We start from the raw sequence: 21,114 nt of genomic DNA on the forward strand, positions 1-21,114 counted from the left end.
AGCTGCAAAATGTTTTTACACGAGCAAATTATATCTGTGTGCACAAAACTTTTTTACACATGCACAAAATCTTTTCACATGCGCACAACAGGTGATATACAACTGCAGACTGTGAAATAATTTGTGAATATTATTGACCCTAATTTGATTCCATAGGATCAAAACCTGTTTTGTCTATTTTAACGGAGCTGGATTTTTTTTTATTTATGAATGACTCGCGATCTACCAGCATTGCCCCCGCGGTCGACGTACTGGGCACCTCTGCTAAGTGATCTCTACAATAAAACAGTTTAGTGCTGGATGTACAAAGATATTAATACGAGGATGTGCAAAACAGACAAACTAATTAACCTTTATTAACACATTAAAGAATACTTTAGGTTAAGGTCTTCTTTCAAATAAGAAAAAAGTTTTGGGGGTATCTATCTACAGATAAATATTAAGCCTGACTTAACGTCTAATATATTGCTTTCCTGCAATGTTAACTATGTTGAAGCAATTATTTTAACTGATATTATACACATTAATTATACTCTTATGTATGTACATAGTATAATAAATGTGCAGAATTTGACAGTTTAATGGTGGAGGTATAGACACATATTGATAGATGTCTTGTAATGCACTGTTGAGGAACCTGTGACCCAAGTGTTTCATTAATTGCATAACTACACCGTAGTTGTGTATATGATATGTCAATAAACCTTTGAAAATCTTGAAATCTTGAAAGGGATGTGCAAAATAGCAATTATGTACAGTTTTTAATTAACTATTAGTAGAGAATAACGATTAATGAATATACTTTATAGAGATATGCAGATAAATGTTTAGTCTTCTCAAGCACCAACAAACCAAATATCTCTCCTGATTGTTGGCACTTTTTTTAATGTTCACATCATTAATCAGAATCTGCAAATTAACTAAAATAAATGTAGTGGAGTAAAAATACCAGGTTAACCTCTGAATTGTAGTGGAGTAGAATTACAAAGTAACAATGAGCTGTCATGTGGGTATATATTAATACTTCCCATTATGGATACAAGCGATTTCCCCCCATTTACTAATTACATGTTTTACATGTGTACACTGTAAAATATTACCATGATTTCACAATATTTTGCTGTAATATTTTACAATAAATTACTGTTTTACCACTTTGCAGTCTTTACCTGTAATGTTCACAATATAATACTGTAATTTTGAATTTCACAGTGAAATCAATACAGTACAGGCACAGTTAATTACTGTGAATGTACATGATAAATGATTACAAGGATTTCACAACAAATTAAGGGATTTTCTTGCTTTTATCGCTCTTGCTGGCTTTAAATACTAATTTCTTTCTTTGGTGCAGGTTTTTATTTAAATTGAAAGGGGCACCGCAGCATGTGCCTTAAAATAAACGATGCAACATATAAATCTATGTAAAATTGAAATTGTTGTATTTGGCTTATTGTTTTCAGGTGCTTCCTGGGCATTAATCCTGAGACGGGCTCAAAAGCCAAAAAGAGGCATGGCAATTTAAACCCCCATGTCAGCGCATTCTTCAGAAAAATTGTTGACTTCGAGTGGATGTCTGTGTATGTGTTAAGTGCTCCCCTCCTTGTTTTCTGCACCTGGTCTGCCCCTGGCTCCGCCTCTGCCCAGGTGTTCCAAATTCCACTCAGCCGTGTATATATAAAGAGAAGCTGGAGGAGAAGGATGTCTCGCCTATCCTAATGCCGGGAGACACTCTCCTTAGAATACCTCTTACCTCTGGCCATATCTTTGCAGATGTGTTTATGTTTAGCCTGGAGGACCTGGTAGTCCAGTTTTCGTGGGTTTATTTTGTTTCCGACAGGGTTTATATTTGATTTCTGGTTGGGGGGGGAGCTCTGGGTCCTATGGTCTGTGGTGTGGCTGGCTCGGGTTCCCTCCTTCTGTTTGTTCCTTTTGGCCAGTCCTCCAGACCTATTTTTGTTTCCCATTTCGCTTGTGTGAGCAAAGGGCTGATTATCAATAAATGCTCGTTACCAAGTACCGGTTATTGCGTCTATTCTTTCATGTTGCGGGTCTCAACACGAGCCACTACCGCGGAGTAGAGGTTGGGGCCGTAACAACATGTCCAAGACACTGTGAAATGTACTTTGTACTTCAATGGAGTAATACAAAAGTTAAAATGGGCATTTTCTTAGTTTTTCTTTGTTGATTGAGCTGATTGAATTGTGTAGTTATGGTAAAATCCCAGTTAGGCCTAACTAGTCAAATTTACAATATATTATCGTATTATTTACATTTGTGTATTTACAGTAAATTACTGGCTACTCTGTTCCATTACTTCTACAGTAATAGTGTGAAAATACAGGTAATTACTGTAATCTATGTACAGCAAGGTACCATAATACCACAGCTCTGTACTGCTATATCACAGTAATTCCATGGGCATGGCAACTGTAAAGTCACAGTATTTTGTTGTACTTTTACTCTAATTTACTGTAAAATATCTACAGTAAATTACTGTGAAATATTTACAGTCAATTACTGTGAAATATTTACAGTCAATTACTGTGAAATCCATGCAACTAGTAGCCAGTAATTTACTGTAATTTTACAGCCAAACGTTTTACAGTGTACACAATTTGTTTCCTATCGCCTAAACCTCCAGGGCTGTACACAGTTTAATACTGTCAACTTCTAATTTTTGGAATAACTAAAACGCCTTTTAAAACTACAATTCCCAGTAGAGAGTGCCATAGAGAACATGTTGCGAAACACAATAGCCAGCATGTGTATTTCTGGGGGTGGCGTTCGAGTCCAGTTTTGAATAGTCTGCTGTTCCATTCCATTTCAAAGAGCTTGACGCTCGGCGTAACCGTGGCGCACTGCCACAACATCCAATCCCAGAGCTTGAAGATTAATCACGGGGTTTGTCAACGGGACTGTAGTCCCAAAAGATAGCTGGGGATTATGGGTAGTGTGTCTTCGGTCATCCTAAACTGAATTTTTTTTTCGGATATCATATCGCATTAACAACACCACATCTGGCATCACAGAGATCTTCTGTTAATGTTCTTTCTTCTTAGAGGAAATACAGAAACACCTAACTCTGGATTTGTTTTAATGTTTGAGGTGCAATAAACGACACAGCAGCTTTTTGGCATGTTAAAACTATTATGTTTTGCCTCGCTCATGAGAGTAACAGCTTGCGAAATTACAGCCTCGCCTACTGATTTCAAATGTGTGCTCTAAAATGATATTTATAAATAACTTATTATTATAAGCAAGACAATATATGGCAAAGATATGTAGAAAATAAACGTCTTTAAGATACGTTCATAAGAAACGTAACATGGGAGAAAATATTTTTCTAGAAGATATGTAGAAAATAAATGTATTTGAGATACATTCATAACGAACGTAACGTGGGAGAAAATACGTTTCTAGCGTAGGCCTAATTGAGAATGCAGTTTAGTTCTGTGGGAACGTAATTGTTAGGAGATAGGGTTGCCATAATACATTCTGACGAAAAATACAAATGATTATGAATACAAATAAAATAAAAGAAGCCTCCCGTGAGTTACTACAAGCTATAAAGTAGACTTTAAAAACGTTTTATAGAATAAAAGCTCACTGCTGGACGTTGTAGAAATGCGTGTGTGCACTACGACAAAGGAGCCTCATTCACTTTACATTGGCGTTGTTTGCGTGGTGCAGACACGTAAATGTAGCAAAGTTTGTGACTCCACCACGCAATGCGGTGTTAAGGAGTCGTGGTGGAGTCACACATTCTGGTGAGATCAGGTTGGAAAAAAAGGGGGGAGCGGATAATTTCTATGGTAAGTTTAGGCAAAGATAAAATAGTAAACATTGTTTATTGGCCCAGACCAGATAATATGTTCAAAGCTGATGTTGCATAATGTTTGTGCATGGATGGATAATGAGGATAATGGAAGATGATGAATGGATGCATGTGCTGACTCCTGGTGATGAGGTGTAAGACTTGAATATGAATAGAGCTAAACTTGACTCCTGTTAGTATTCTATGAATGGTCGTATCTACCATTGAGGTCACCGAGGTCAGGACCTCGGTAATATTTTTCGAGCTGTGTATACAAAACTTGTGAAATAATTGCACTAAACGGGGTTCTTTGTAGTACTTCCATTTACTGCCGATGGGGGCGCTGCATAACTACGTAGCCTCGATTAAAGCAAATAGAAGAAGACGACATGTATCAACAAACCACCGCAGCCCGGACTTGTACCGGAGCAGCGAAGGAGTGATGAAGTATCTAGAGATCTGAGTCCAGCGGGCTGCTTGTGTTTCTGTTCATCAGGACATCATATGACCAGCAGATCCTGTGTGAACGCTCTACGTTAGTCAGTGGACGTCCGACAACATGCACAGTGACTTATATTGCAGCTATAGGCTGCTATACTTTGGTTTAAATTGCGTGAATAAACTAGCTAGAGAGCTAAAGTTAATTACATTCATCCTATGTCAGAAGGATTACCTTTTAACAAACGTTGTAATGCTTTTCTTTTCTTTCATTTCAATTTGAGTAAAACAATGGAGATATAACATAGTATTGTTTTCTTTTTACACTGAATCAGATATCATGAAAAGACTACGTAAGTCTAAGTTCAGCTTTGGTAAGGAAGAGACAGGACAGGCAGAGAGAAAGAGAGAGAGGGAAAGTGATGGAAGTCAGGGAGGAACTGTAGTTACAGTCACACAAAAGAATGTAAGCTTAATAACCCCATCTCCATCCATCTATCTATTTATATATATATATATATATATATATATATATATATATATATATATATATATATATATATATAACAATAGTCTTAATTTACAGTAGGCATAATTGTAAAACAACATACATCTATTGCAGTTATGATGTCATAATAACATATAATTGTATAAAACACAATTTGCTTACATCTTTGTTCTCCTTTGAGAATCAAACAAAACAGATTTAAATGACAAAAAGAATGCAAACAAACAAGTGAAATGAACTAAATTGCTGAATTGCTTTTAATTCACTAGCAGGAGCGACAAGTGAGGAGGAGCAAAAAGTGAACAACGAGGGAGAGATTGAACAAAGAGAAAGAGTAGAGGACAGAGAGAGTAATGAACAGGAAGAAGAGAGAGACTAAAGAAGATGGAAGAGAGAGTGCAGGTTATGGAAAGGAGAGAGACATGGAAAATGAATGTTCACAATGTTTTGTGATCATTTTAGCCTCTTCTGCATGTCCAGATCATAATAGTAACAATCAGCTGATGTTTATTTATTACACTTTCAAAAATAATTTATGCTGACATTGTCAGCCCACTGACATGGTTTGAAATCAATATATTATCCAATGTGTGACCCCCCACAGGACTTAAAAAGCACCTAACTAGATTATGAAAATCCCCAAAATCTCGGGGGGTGTCCCCCGAACCCCCCTAACTTATTTGGACCTCGGTATTTAGGAAATCCTGGATACAGCCCTGATTCTATGATGAGCTTTCTGTAGTTTACAATGTCACGTAGAAACTTGAAAACACTCGAACCATCAAAAAGCTGTGAACCTTCACAAGCGGGCTGACAAGGTCCCTTTAAAGTTATGTGTCAATCCAGATTTAGTCTATGTTTTCAACAAAGGAAAGATGGAGAAAGAAAATGCAAATTCATGCAGGTTTCCTTTCACTACACTTTAGTGAATAAGAGGTTGGTGCACGATACACAGTTGTTGGCGCTAAATCTCTAGTTATGATCAAAGCGATATTATCAAATTATATCAAATCACAGGAGAAGAGGGAAAATGAGAGGACACAACACAACATACTGTTTCTATTCATTGTTACAAATACTAATGCGGGCGGTATACATGTGACAAAGTATAGGAGGAAATTGACTTGGTGGGTACAAAAGCAGGTGAATTTCACTAAGGAAGGCACTGTTTGTCCCGTGTGAAAATAAAATACCCAACGTCAATTTATCTGGCACTTAAGTCACTTATGCGACGCCAAACACAATTTCATAAACCTAATGAATAGACGATACGCATGTTCCAAGCTGAAATTAACTGGAGGTTAGTAGGAGAGTGGACAAGGGTGAATTATTTACGAACTGTTTGTTTGAGGTTACGTTTAACTGGATGAGCAACACTCAAACGTCTTTTAAATGAAATGCATGTGAATAACGTGTTGGAAATATAATGTTTGTTGACTGAACTTAAGGAATGTTGCAAGTCTGGTATTTGTTTTGGTCTACCACCATCTTCTTTCTCCTCAGTGGATGTTTTTGTTTTACTTTAGAATGTATTTGCTTAGTGTTTTCCTATTGTACAATTTGCTTCTGACACACCACTTTTTCAACCTCACCCAAGAGGAAAAACCTCAAAAGGAATTTTCAGCCTTTCCTCTGAGAACTCTCAGGAAACTTTCTTACTCAAGTGAGTACAAGTGAATGACCTTTTCGGAATTATGCAATAATTTCAGTTGAAGCCTAATATGTGAATGGTTCATTAGAATAAGAGCAACCAACCGGGCAGTAGCCAGCAGTGGAAATCAACCCTCAGACTGTTCAGTACTTTGAATAAATCAGACCGCATGACATCCTGCTGGTTCAGGGGAATGGTGAAGTGACAGACTGGCTCTGTCAGCGCTAGCCGGACACGAGGCAAACGTACCAGAGGCATTCATTGTCACCCTTTACATTACACTTGAATGAGCACTTAACTGTATGTGATGTGTGAGGGTTTAAGAACATTTTATGTATGTTGCTCGCTCATCAACTGTCAGCTAAGTCTTCCTTATTTTAATCGTTGTCTTGACAGATCTGACAAGTCTGTATTGTCGTCATGTTGTACAATGTCATTTCTAATGGCAATTAATTCCAGGGGGAAAAACGAGGATTTGACTTAAAGCTGACTTTTATTGCTTCCTTTAGTACAGCGAGACGTGTCCAAGCAGCAATAGTTTCGATAACTGAGATAAACACATAGCATTTCTCAGCCAAAATAAAATTGAAGATAATGGTAGCTAAACACGTTACAACGTATCTCAGAGCAATGCAATTCAAGGTAAAATAACGATCAAATGGATTTTTGTGCAGAGTAATGAAAGCTTAAACCGAGCGGAATTGAGAGAGGCATTGCTTCATGGCGTGTTGCATTTCATTTCTGAGAGGACACTGATTTTCCAAAAGACAGGTCATTACTGCCTGGCGAGCTGCTTTCCACACCACAAATCCTGAGAATATTTGCTTTTATCTGATAAAGAGGAGCACACACATGGTTATTTATTAAAGACGAGCCACAGTTGCCTGAAATGAATTGAAGACTGTGATATATAGTTTATAAAGCTGCTTTCTTCTCAGCTATAAATAAGGTCTCCTCCCAGGATAGCGGTATGTTCAGTATGCAGTATGGGTCATAACACTATACTTACGCAGATGTGCTGCATTTTAATATTTAACTGAGCTCGTTTGTTGCCCCTGTCAGATGCAGGTTTATTTAAAGTCAGTCGCTCATGATGAGGATTTCAACACAGTGTCAGTCAACCGTTTCCTCTCGTTAGTGCGGCTCACGTGTTGAAGAGCTAAACAAGCATTGGTATTTTTTTTTTAACTGTCTGCTCTGGCACTAATGCTCTTCAAGTCGAGAGCCGTTACTGCAATAACTTATTTTTAGACACTGATTGAAATCAGTAGGCTTTTTCCCTCTTATTTTAACTTTGATAATGCTAGACTATATTTCTCAGAAGACTAGGGAACATCAGAAAGCCAGGTTTATCTTTAAAGATCCTTAAAGATTCAAGAATACATTTAATTTTGCAGCATACTGATCTGCTATTTCATTTGCATAACGTTACCTAGAGAAATATGTGTTATCAAAAGGAGTAATTAGGTTTTATCCAAAGCGACTTACATACTCAATGCTGTGGGCGATCCCCACAGGAGCAATTTGGGGTGAAGTGTCTTGCCCAGGGACACAACGACATGCTGACTGCAGTGGGGTTTGAACCCTGATCCCAACACCAAGGCTCTATCCACTGCGCCATACGCCTCCCTCAATTATACATGATGTATTCCAGCACTGCTCCTACTATTTCATGTTAAAACCTTTGAACATGGCAGTATGTTAGGTAGATATATGACCTTTATTTAATCAGGGGGAACAAACAATATTGCCCTGGTGATAACAAGTTGTACAATTAAAATGGGAAATCAACAGTCATATGTAAAACATTAAAACATCAAAAACACAAGAAAAAAACTAATAATAAAACTAGGATGTGTTCCACTGGGCAAAGCCGATACATTTGGCTAAACAGGAGCGTTCATTATATAAAAGCTTAAATATGTGTCCCACTTCAGTGACTCCTGAAGATTAATCCTCCTATTAAGTGAAGTCAGTCAGACGGTGTGCTCTGTATAGCCCTAGCCTTAAAAGCATCAGTATAATCTTATTGTGTCTCTTTGATACTATTTGCAGAGTTGTAAATCAAACACATATAAAATACAGGCCCAATTGCCTTGTTCTTTTCCTCTGACGTGACTTAACTGCAAAAATAAGCTGACTCACTAGTTTTAAGTCATTGTGAGGTATTCAAATGCATAAAATAAACTGCAAAGGAAAATAAAAAGACAGCCAAGAAAACTGTTATGGTGCAATTTGAGGACAAAGGTAAAATAAAAACACATTAAGTGAGGAGTTGTGACAAGCGACATGGATTAATTAAAGCCACCGGAGACGCTAAAACTTTCGGGAAATGTCGACAGCAACTGGCGGACCTTCAAGCAGCAGTTCCAGCTTTACATCACGGCCATGGGACTAGAAACTAAGCCGGATGCTAGGAAGGTAGCGCTACTGCTAACTATAGCAGGCCCACAGGCGATAGAAGTGTACAATACTTTTGTGTATGAAGAGCAGGCTGATAAAGACAAACTGGATAAAGTGCTAGAGACATTTGAGGCCCACTGCTCTCCCAGAAAGAACAAAACATACGAGAGATATGTATTCCGTTCACATGTGCAGTAGCATGAGCCTTTTGATAGCTTTCTGACTGACCTGAAGCTAAAAGCACAGTCATGCAACTTTGCTTCGCTGAGGGACTCCATGATACGGGACCAGATCGTTTTTGGCGTGGAGGATAAAAAGGTCAGAGAAAGGCTGCTAAGGGAAACGGAGCTGACATGTAAAGCAGCTATAAAAATCTGCCATGCAAGTGAGCTGTCCCAAATGCATGTCAGGACTTTCAGCGAGATGGCGGGCGCGGCTAACGTGAGTGATAGCACAGCAGTTGGTGCGGTCTCCAGCCAAGGCAAATGGTGCGCACAGACGCGGCCTACACAGCGGTCGGAAGAAGGGACATTCAGCTGTAAGCGCTGCGGCTCGAAGCACAAACCACGACAGTGTCCGGCATTTGGTAAGCAATGCTCTAATTGCCAGGGCCAGAACCATTTTGCTAAGCAGTGCTTCTCAAAAGGAAATGAGAGGAAGAAAGGAAAGTCTGTAAACATAGTGGAAGATGATGATTTAAGTGAGACATTTTTTGTTGGCATGGTGAACTGTGAAACTGAGCAAAAAGAGGTTAATGCAATCAGAAAAGACAAAATGGATAGCTCCACTGATGATTAACGGGACAATAATAACTATGAAACTGGACACTGATGCAAATGCAAACCTGATGAGCCTGTCTGACATCAAGGCAATGAAAGATAAGCCAACATTTAAAAAAAGAACACAGGCACTAAAAGATTATAATGGACAGAAAATCAACAGTTTGGGCATGTGCATATTAAAGGTAACCTCAAAAGGTAAAGTGCACCACCTACTTTTCTCTGTTGTCGCTGATGGACTTGATTCACTGCTGAGCAGTGTTGGGCAAGTTACTTCCAAAATGTAATATATTACATATTACTTATTACTCTCTTTTGAAAGTAATAAGTTACATTACAATATTACTGTCTCTGAAATGTAATGAGTTACACTACTTTAGTTACTTTTTTAGTTACTTTCACCAAAATAACCGCAAAAGAATGGCTAGTTATTTTAAATGCTAAAATTTAGTTTAGTGCAGCTCATTATACATCCAGTGAAGGGCAATGTGGTATAGCATAACAACTGTGTAGGCCCTTAAGGCTACTAACAACTTATAAACTTATTTAAAGCAGACAAAGGATCAAAGTCTGGTCAATTATAGTAGAGATACTGTAAATATTTATAAGTCTAGGCCTATATATATATTAAATACAATAGAGCTAGAGCTCACTATAATGAAATCTATAACATTATGAAATGACAAGGTGTGCAATATATTTTTCTTTTTGTTACTTTCTTTTATTTAATTCAAGTTCCAAGCACAAGAAGTTTGAATGTATTTAGTGGACAAAGAAGAAGCTTTATCAAAAATACGAAAAGGATTATGCTTCAAGGAATAGCTTACGGCTCAGCCATTTTCAGTTCAAAACTATTAACATGTAATCCAAACATTGCTTAAAATTGCTACTAAATGTAACGTAGGCCAAAAATAGGAGCCCTGCTATTTGCCAAACAACGCCTAGAACATAGGCTACCAAACAAAGTCTGGTCAAATCTAAATACAAAAAAGGCCTCGTAGGAAATACTTCACAAAACAAATGAAGCTCCACTATATTTAACACACACATTGGAATATTGAAAATAAAACAAATAAACAGGAAACCTGTTACTGCCAAAACAGAGGTAGAATACAGCCGATTAATGCTCGTAAAATACATTTAAGTATGAAAGCCCTTAAAGCCTTGACCTATAGCCTACTTATTTTTCTATGGTGGGGGGCTGGCCTATTCCATTACCGCCTTGACTGAAATGACGGTTGAAGCGCATCAGGAGAAGGCGTTGAAAGCGTCCATCACCGAGACGGTTGCGTTTTGGGGTGAGCACAAGATTTCCAAGACTGAAAAGTCTTTCTACTGGTGCACTGGATGGCGTTGGGGCATTACAGCGGAGTGCGATTTTTTTAATTCTTGGAAACTGGTGCAGACTTTCCATCGTAGGGGCAGAATTAAAATAAGACATTACCTCTGTTTCCACAGACATGGGCGCATCAGCTGTGGTAACGGGCTGTAAGTCAAAGGCAAAAAAATCCTCCTCGCTGGAGGCAACAGCAGCAGGTTGAGGGACATCGGGCATGAGGGCTGCAGGCTCTTGTGTTGTTAGGGAACGACACTCTGACATGAGGAGTATCTTGATATGGTCTCTTCTGGCTTCTTCTTTTACCCAACGCAGCTTAAACTTAGGCAGTGAGACAGCGGCAAGCAGTGCTTCCTTGGAGTCAATTATTGCGGCAAATCGAGTTTTGATTGCTCCCACAATAACTTCAGGCAGCCCAGTGGTCATTGCTGATAGGCCAGTTTTCATTGCTAAGATTTTTCCCATGAGAACTTCTAGTGTTGGTTGAAGCGTTCCATAAAAACAAGTGTCCTCACCCTGTAAGATATCCAGTGCAACTGTGAAAGGCTTCATAATGGAACAGTATTCCTTGAGAAATTGGTATTCCCTGTCGTTCATACATTTCATTTGAAATTGTGTGCAGATATTATTGATGTCAGTGAGGGGAATTTCTGTGATCCGAGAATAGGCGTCAAAGTATGAGTTCCACCTTGTTACTGTGGGAACAATCAATTTTCTACCACTGACTTCTTCCAGGAACTCTGATGCGACTGTGGAGCGGCTGGCCTTCGTCCACAACGCTGAACATTTGGCTGTAGCACTACGATACACAGCTCTAGATTCTACGTTAGATGACAGCCATTTATCAACCTCATTGTTCGCAATTAGATTAAGTGTATGGGCTGCGCATCTATGATGGGGAGGCAGTACACATAGCCCGTCCTGGGCATTATCATCTTTGGCGGCGGCAAGCACACTGTGAAGGTCTGTAAAGTCTGCCTCACCATCGCCATCCACCTCATCTTCCTCCTCATCGGACTCCACTTGCCGCTGCTGATGCTCTTTGAACGCCTTCACAAAGTTACTCCCGTTGTCCGTCACACATGCAGTCACTTTATCGTTGGTAAGTCCATATTGAGAGAAAATGTCCTCCAGCTCTGTTGCTATTGCGTCGTACGTGTGTCGACCCCTAAATCTTCTACAAGCGATCGCAGCCTTCTTTCGTTTCAAGGTATCTGCATCGATCCAATGCACAGTCACCCCCAAGAAACTTTTGTTGTTAGCACTCCATATGTCTGCCGTTGTTGACACATAATCCTGGGCATCGATAGTTTTCCGCAGCTCCTTTTCCATGATAGCATATTCTTTATCCAACTCTTTGGCAAATGTCTTTCTATCTGGCAACACTTGCTGAAAATTAAGAAGATAGAGATATTAAAGTAATGCTACATAATAAACTAATGCTCCATTTATAACTGGGCTAAATAATATTTAAATACCGGTAATATTACTGTAATGATAGGTGCTTATGTATAGGCAATGCATCTTTTTACCACCAGGCAGCAGTATAACATTTAAGCTAACCATGTACAAAGCGAGTGGAATAAGATGCGAGTCCAAACACACACACACACACACACACACACACACACACACACACACACACACACACACACACACACACACACACACACACACACACACACACACACACACACACACACACACACACACACACACACACACACACACACACACACACACAAAATAACAACATTACAATTACGTCGCTGGTCGCTAACATGGTAGTACAGCCTCGGTATGGCCCAGTAATCTACTGTATTAAAAAGTCTCTATTGCAACGTTAGCTTACCTTGTCATTGGTGGTGTTGACAGGGATTTTGCTGACAATTTTTCTAAATGCCGGCGACTCCACAGTTGACAGAGATTGCATGTCTTCCACAACATACTCTGCCACAAGTCTCTTAACTTCTCGGGGTTCCAGAATCATAGAAGACCGAGAGAATGTTAACTTGTGTTGCTTCGGCGTGCCTGCACTCACGTCTTCTGTATATTTTCTTTTCTCCGAGCCGGCAGATCTCTCGACTAACTTAGTGTTAGCGTGGCACCGGTCCAGGTGTTTCTTTAAGTTGCTAGTGCTATTTCTTGATGTAGACAATTCCTTTGCTGCCGACGAACATAGATTGCACTTGACTATTATGTTTTTCTCTTTTTCTCTAATGAACTGATAATAATGTGAGAACACCCATCGCTCAAAAGTTCCTCCCGCCATCTTAACCCAATAGTAAACAATGCATCAGGTTTATTAATCTACCTGCAAATGTTTTCTCTGGTGTCGGAATGTCTCGCGATATTTGTAAATTCTTAAAAAACAAAACACCATTTAATTTTGGGTTAAAATGTGTTGTGTAACTGCGTTACTGATCATTGTAACGGGTAATATATTACCCAAATTTCATTAGTAATGCGTTACATTACTTCGTTACAGCAAAAAGTAATATATTACTGTAACTCCGTTACTTTTGTAACGCGTTACACCCAACACTGCTGCTGAGTGATAAAGCATGTGAAGATTTGGAACTTGTCAAGAGAGTGTATTGCATCAACACAACTGTGAGTACACCAAATGACTCTATTGATTGTATAGTACAGAGTTATGTAGATGTGTTTAAGGGTTTTGGTGTTTTGCCCTTCACATACAAAATCTAGCTCAAAGAAAATGCACAGCCAGTTGTGCATGCTGCAAGAAGAGTTCTAGCGCCACTCAGAGATCGCTTAAAGAAAGAGCTTGACAGAATGACAATGCTCGGAGTGATAAAAAAAGTTGAAGAGCCAACAGACTGGGTTAACTCGATGGTCTGTGTAAAGAAGAAAAGTGGTGATTTAAGAGTGTGTATGGACCCAAAAGATCTTAATGAAAACATCAAGCGTGAACATTATCAGAGCGTGAGGAAATCAAAAGTGAAATGGCAGGTGCCAGCTTCTTCACAAAGCTTGATGCGTCTCAAGGCTTTTGGCAGCTGAAACTGGATGAAAGCAGCACCAAATATTGCACCTTTAATACACCATTGGGCAGATATTGCTTCCTCAGGCTGCCCTTTGGGATCATCTCAGCATCCGAAATATTTCACAGAGCGATGGAAGACATCACAGATGGTGTTCGAGCATATGTTGATGACATCATTGTGTGGGGGTCTACACTACAAGAACACAATGAGAGGCTGAAAAAGGTGCTGGAGCACATATGTGGTACACCCCAAAAATGGTACAATTATTTGTGTATTTACTTTTATTTATTTTTGCTAAACAGTGAATTTATTGTTTTGAAAAGCTCAACATTATCTGTATTTATTTTGATGACATTCATATCATTTTATGGTTTATCTGTACTGTTTGAGAAACAGTAATAGTAAGTAGCGCCAAGGTGGAACCTTTGGCAGGTGAGCGGTGACGCCTGGAATATTTTAGGGGGGACACTTCCACCCCCTCCTCAGAAGCAATCCAGACGATCAATCAGATTCTTGCTGCTGCACTTTTCGGTTTTCTACAGGTCAGTACATGATAAAAATGATCGATGTTAACTTGTGTAAATGAGATATAATGTTAGAGATGTTTAAGAGAGTGTTTCAGAAAGTTTTGAGCATGTTTGACATAGTAACGGTATTTTAAAAATACTAAACTGTCGGCAACTATAGATGCCATTTTTGCGGGCTTCAGCCGCACCGTGTGTAAAGGTGACCTGAGCGAAGGCTCGCAGGCAGGTTAGCTGCTGCGCACGGATAATCTGTTTTGTTCACCTGAGTGAAGTCTTGCAGGCACATTGCCTTGTTTTTTTGTTTATTAACACTGACAGTCTATTTATGTGAGGTCCATAATATGCTATATTTAGTAAAGATAGATATATTGATAGAAAGTATTATTTGATAGCGTTATGTGTTTATATTGTTTATTGTTGAATTTCTCCTTGAGATACAGTCTCCTTGAGATACAGTAATTGACTGTGACAGACGGATTAACTTACATGGAGAAATGTGATATGTTTGTAAAGTACAGCTATTTGAATGTAACTATGTGTACTTTGAATTTTGAATAAGAAGCAATCCAGACGATCAATCGGATCCTGTGTCTAATTCTTGCTGTTGCACTTTTCTGTTTTCTATAGAAATCATTTATTGTTGCTGTGGTACCCAAGCTTTTGGGACCCGTAACAAATGTTGGGGGATCATCCGGGATCTCTCTTCACAAATCAAGGGGAGCAGATCCAGAGATATCAGAACCACGAGGCCAAGGTGACGTGACTGCGTCCGTCACGACAGCTGGTGGGTGTCCACGAGGGGAGAACAGAGCCAGGAGGGTCTTCATTCTGCCAACGGAACCGCACTGCTACTGTGTCGAGCCATCGTACGTCATGTCCATAGCACGCAAAGAACTCGCTCGGAGCATCAAAAAGAAACTGTTTAATCTCTCAGGCATCGAGGTCTACCAGCTTGCCCGAGACATCGCAAAAGACAGTTCAGGTACACACGACTTAGAGTCTACTGATGAAGAAAGTTGGGTGGACTATATCTTAACTTATATGCAGTCTGAGGAACTGCTGAGTTCTGAAGATGAAGGTATGGGTCAATTGCTAATGTTAAATGACCTTGTGTGTAATATCATCCATAATGTTGATGCAGATTTTGTTACAAATGGGGTAACACACGAATAGAACACATTCACAGCTTCACCTGTTAGGGAAAGTAATGCCACTACATCTTCACATGCTAACAGTGACATGTTAACTGCCAGACAAAGTACTGCACACACAACAGTCAATTCTACACAACCACACACTGACATTAACACAGACATAACTACCCAAAGTGTAGAGCAGCTCCAGCTAATGCACAATGAGCTAGGCAAGAAGCTACAATATCACAAAGATATGGCAAGCCCAGCACGCAGTAAATACCAGAGCATAGGTGAGCCAACACCACAACACACCACATAAAATCACAACACACAGAAGGCTGACACTGAGAAGATGGTTTCCTTAAAGGACTTAACTTATCTCCAGCGTAGAGAATTCAAGATACATGACGGACAGATTGGAGACCAAAACTCTGAAGTATCATATAGCAAGATCTCCAAACAGATAGACGAGGGAATCAAAGATGGCTTCACAGAGACAGAGGTTATCCGGAGATGTGCTTAGGATTGTTAAGCCAGGTGCTTTAAGCCAGTGCCTGAGGTCTCACCTTGGTGATAAGGCCAGTACAGAACTGTTCCAGGAACTCATGTGTGCAAAACAACATGACCAAGAACCACCCCAGCAGTTCCTGTATCGCATGATTGGACTCAAACAGAAAATCATCTTCCAGTCAAGACAAGCTAATGCGGACATTCGCTATGACCCATAAACCATTCAGGAGGTTTTCCTTCATACTATTTACCAGGGTCTAGGATTCAAACATACAGACATGAAACAGCAACTGAAACCACTCCTCTCAAACAGCCAAGTTACTGATGAGGAAATTGTCAGTCAAGTAATGAAGATAATCAGTGACGAAAACGAACACTATCGCAGGTTAGGTTATGCTTCCAGACCAAAGGCAACACATACACATAGTGTTCAGGTTGATGGTGGAGAGCAGATCAACAACAAGAAGGAACTTCAAACAATACAACAGCTCAGCGCTCAAGTGGAGAACTTAACAAAGATGATGGCAGCTTTGATGGACCAGCAAAAAGCAGTGATACAAGCGACACACTCAAGGGTTTTACCTCCTCCCACATCAGGTCAGCTTCCTCTCACAAGGAAAGGTAAAATCCCCCTCTGTGTTAACTGTTAACAACAAGGCTTAGAGGCCTGTAACCATTGTTTTGTGTGTGGAGAGCTTGGACATCGTGCAGTTGGCTGTTCAAAAAGAACAAGGCAGCCGGGAAACGAGAGTCGGTATCTGTTGAGGGACAGCCAGAGACCGTTTCACAGTTCCAGTCCCACTCAGTAATCTCAAAATGTAAGCAACAACACTCACAACAAAAACAACATTACAAGAAAGCCAGCAACAACTGCTCCAGAGAGATACTTCTGAAAATATCACCCGCACTGCACCGCTAATTGGTAAGAAAAGTCAGCTCAAATGTTTAGTCAGTGGCTATGCAGTAACAGTGTTATTTGACTCCGGATCACAAGTAAGCCTCATTGATAGGTCCTGGAAGAAGACATTTATCCCAGATCAACCAGTACGACCACTGGCCGAACTCCTTGAACCAGATGAACCCTTTATCTGTTTGCTGCAAATGGACAAGAAATCCCATATGATGACTGGGTTGAGTTGACAGTCAACCTCGCAGGAAATTAAAATCCAAACCTCACAATACAGGTCCACTTCCTAATCATTCAACTTCCCCTCCCTCAACCTCTACTAGGCTCAAATGTTCTCAGAGAGATTATAAATGGACAGGTGTCCTCTACTAATGAGCTTGACATGGTTATCAGCCTCTTACGCAGATCACTCGGCGTGGAAGAAGAACAGGCAATGGCTATGGTTAATTATATTCAGGTCCAAGAGACACCAAGCCACAGCATGGCCACAATCAGAGTTGGTAGAGATGACATATGTATTCCAGCAGGAAAGACAATGCATGTAAGGTGCAGAGTACCGCCTAGCTTTGACACATCTGACCCAGTTGTCCTATATCAACCTTCAGAAGAGAACACAACTCTAAAACAGCTGAGTGTTGGAGAAGGCCTCTTAGAGATCAGTAAAAGCAAATGGCCACATATCGCAGTGCCAATTTCCAATCATACAAAGCATGAAATCGTTCTCCCAAAAAGAACCACATTGGGCTCCATTCAACACATAGCCAAAGTCATTGAGTTGGGAAAGACAGAGACACCAGAGGTTGAAATACCACAGATGACAACAGTGAGAGCTGAAGTAAACAATGTCACCACTCCTACAACAACCACAACTGCGCCATGGCGACCACCTGTTGATCTCAGTCACCTCACTGAGGAACAGCAATGGATGGTTGAAGATTTGCTGTATGAGGAGTCTGCAGCTTTCGCACGTGACAGCAGTGAAATTGGATGTATTCCCTCTCTTCAGATGCCAATAAGGACCAAAGATGACATTCCAGTTCAGAAAGCGTATGTTTCAATTCCAAAGCCGCTGTACAAGGAAGTAAAAGAGTACATACAAGATTTGATAGTGAAAGGATGGGTTGTAAAGTCTAAGTCTCCATATGCTGCACCTTTTGTGTGTGTGAGAAAGAAAGATGGGCCATTGCGCCTGTGCATTGACTACCGACTGCTTAACAAGAAGACTGGGCCAGAAAAACATCCGCTTCCCCGTATTCAGGACCTGATTGACTCGCTTGGAGGCTACAGCTGGTTTACCATTCTAGACCAGGGCAAGGCATATCACCAGGGCTTTATTGCCGAGGGTTCAAGGCACCTGACTGCCTTCACGACCCCGTGGGGTCTATATGAATGGGTCAGAATGCCCTTTGGCTTGTCAAACGCACCAGCAGCCTTTCAAATAAGCATGGAGGAAATGCTCGAGGAGCTCAGGGATGAGTGTTGCATCCCTTATCTAGATGATGTCCTCTGCTTCTCTAAGTCTTTTGAAGAACATGTTGAGGTGCTGCGACGTGTACTGAAAGCTCTTCAGCGTCATGGGGTAAAGTTGAGACCAGAAAAGTGCAAGTTATTTCGCAAGGAAGTAAGATATGTTGGACGGCTTGTGTCTGCAGACGGGGTAAGAGTGGATCCGAAAGACGTCGAGGCTGTGCAAGCACTGAAAGAGAAGACACCAAAGACTGTAGGTGATGTCAGGAGGCTGCTGGGTTTTCTGAGCTATTACCGAATATATGTTCAGGATTTCTCACGAATAGCCAGACCACTATACACGCTGCTCCAGATAAAGTCTGGCTCACCTCAAACCAAGCCGACCAAGGGTAAAACAAAGGGCCCTCAACTGCCTTCACGCACCCCAGTAGAGTGGAACCGAGAGCACCAGCAGATCCTTGAACGTCTAATTCACATCCTAACCAACCCACCAGTGTTGGCGTATCCAGACTTCGAAAGTCCTTTCACACTCCACACAGATGCCTCTCAACTAGGTCTTGGAGCTGTTCTTTACCAGAACCAGAATGGAAAGATGAGAGTGATTGGCTATGGGTCCCGCACACTAACACCAGCCGAACAGAGTTACTGTCAGGATTCTTATGTTATGTCACGTTTGTAGTTTTGTATGTTTGGGTTCATTTTGCTGTTCTTCTTGTCTTGTTTTCTTCCTGGTTTATTGCATGGTCCTTTTCCCTGTGTTTTTCCTCCTGTCGTTAGTTTCTCTGGTGTGTCTAGTAGTCTGATTGTGTTCACCTGTGACCCTTGTGTTTCTCCTCCCCTGCCCGGCTGTTTCTCGTCTTGTGATTACCCCTCCCTGTATTTAGTCTTGTCTTTTCCTGTGTTCAGTGTTGGTTCGTCTTTTGTTTGTGACTGAGTTCACCGGTGAGTGTTCTGTCTTGTTCAAGTAATTTTTATTTATCCTTGAAATAAAGGCATTTTCAGCGTTATCTGCATTTGGGTCCTGCTTCCTTCACTCAACCGTAACAGTACGAACCAACCAAATATGGGCCCAGCAGATCCTTTTGAGCAGGAATTGTTGGATTTTACCTTTTCTTTGGCTACCTGGTCTGATCGATTGATGGGAGCGTCCGGGGTTCAGCAGCGAGAGGCTGCTCTGGCAGAGGCGCGCCAGATAACTATGGAGAAACCAGGCTTGGTGAGATTCTTACCTGGCTGGATTTTGGAGTTCCTCTCGGTGTGTTATCCCCTGCCTGCTAGCCTCAGGCATGCTAGCTCTCTGCCTCCCAATTCCCTTTATGACACCACACGCATTGGTGTGGTCCGTTTGGAGTCAACCCCTGCTTCTGCCCCCGCTCCTGCTCCTGTCCAGGAGCCGTTCTCTGGAACTCGTCTGGTTTTTGGAGGTCCAGGAAGCCTCCAAACGGCTCCTAAAAGAAGGAGTCGCAAGGCCAGGCTAGCAGCCCGAGCCCCAAGAGCCATGGTTCCAGCCCCAGTTCTGGCCCCAGCAGCCATGGTCCCAGACCCAGTTCTGGCCCCAGCAGCCATGGTCCCGGCCCCAGTGGCCATGGTTCCAGACCCAGCTCTGGCCCCAGCTGCCATAGTCCCATCTTTAGTCCCATCTCTGGTCCCTTCTCTAGTCGCTTCTCGAGTCCTAACTCAAGTCCCTTCTCTAGTCCCTTCTCTGGTCCCCTCTCCAGTCTCTTCTCGAGTCCTTTCCCAAGTCCCTTCTCTAGTCCCTTCCCAAGTCCCTTCTCTAGTCCCTTCTCCATACCCACCTCTAGTCACTTCTCAAGTACCAACTCTAGTCCCATCTCAAGTCCCTTCTCTAGTCCCTTCTCTAGTCCCTACTCAATTTCTTTCTCAAGTCCTTTCTCAAGTCCCTCCTCTAGTCACTTCCCTAGTCCCTTCTCTAGTCCCTCCTTTACTCACTTCTCTAGTCCCTTCTCAAGTCCCAACTCTAGTCCCATCTCAAGTTCCCTCTCGAGTCCCCTCTCCAGTTTCTTCTCAAGTCCCCTCTCAAGTCCCCTCTCAAGTCCCCTCTCAAGTCACCTCTCAAGTCTCCTCTCGAGTTCCCTCTCGAGTTCCCTCTCAGTCCCTACTCAAGTTCTTACTCAAGTCCCAACTCAAGTCCCTACTGAAGCGTCTTTGAAGGTTCTGCTGGGGGTCCCACCGACTACTCTCCTGCCGGGGGTCCTGCCAACCCTATGTCCTGTCCCGTTGGGGGTCCCGCCGACTATTCTCCTGCCGGGGGTCCTGCCAATCCTATGTCCTGTTCCGTTGGAGGTTCCGCTGGGGGTCCTGCCAGCTCCATGTCCAGTCCCGTTGGAGGTCCCGCCGACTACTCTCCTGCCGGGGGTCCTGCCAATCCTATGTCCTGTCCCGTTGGGGGTCCCGCCGACTACTCTCCTGCCGGGGGTCCTGCCAATCCCATGTCCTATCCCGTTGAGGGTCCCGCCGACTACTCTTCTGCCGGGGGTCCTGCCAATCCTATGTCCTGTCTCGTTGGGGGTCCCGCCGACTACTCTTCTGCCGGGGGTCCTGCCAACCCTATGTCCTGTGCCGTTGGAGGTTCCGCTGGGGGTCCTGCCAGCTCCATGTCCAGTCCC

The 21,114-nt window shown here is 41.7% G+C and overlaps 1 protein-coding gene across 2 annotated transcripts in view; it reads left to right on the plus strand.

Annotated features, from left to right (window-relative positions):
* Positions 1-8,329: 8,329 nt before the first annotated feature.
* Positions 8,330-21,114, plus strand: part of LOC307044807 (uncharacterized protein) — a 59,898-nt gene continuing 47,113 nt past the window's right edge. For both annotated transcript variants that reach the window (XM_079690202.1, XM_079690200.1), the window contains exon 1: positions 8,330-9,403. In XM_079690202.1, coding sequence (XP_079546328.1) covers positions 9,094-9,403 — 310 coding nt within the window. In that variant the 5' untranslated portion in view covers positions 8,330-9,093. The remainder of the gene's footprint in view (positions 9,404-21,114) is intronic.

The sequence above is a fragment of the Notothenia rossii genome (genome assembly GCF_949606895.1).
Source record: "Notothenia rossii genome assembly, chromosome: 6".
Taxonomy (NCBI): Eukaryota; Metazoa; Chordata; class Actinopteri; order Perciformes; family Nototheniidae; genus Notothenia; species Notothenia rossii.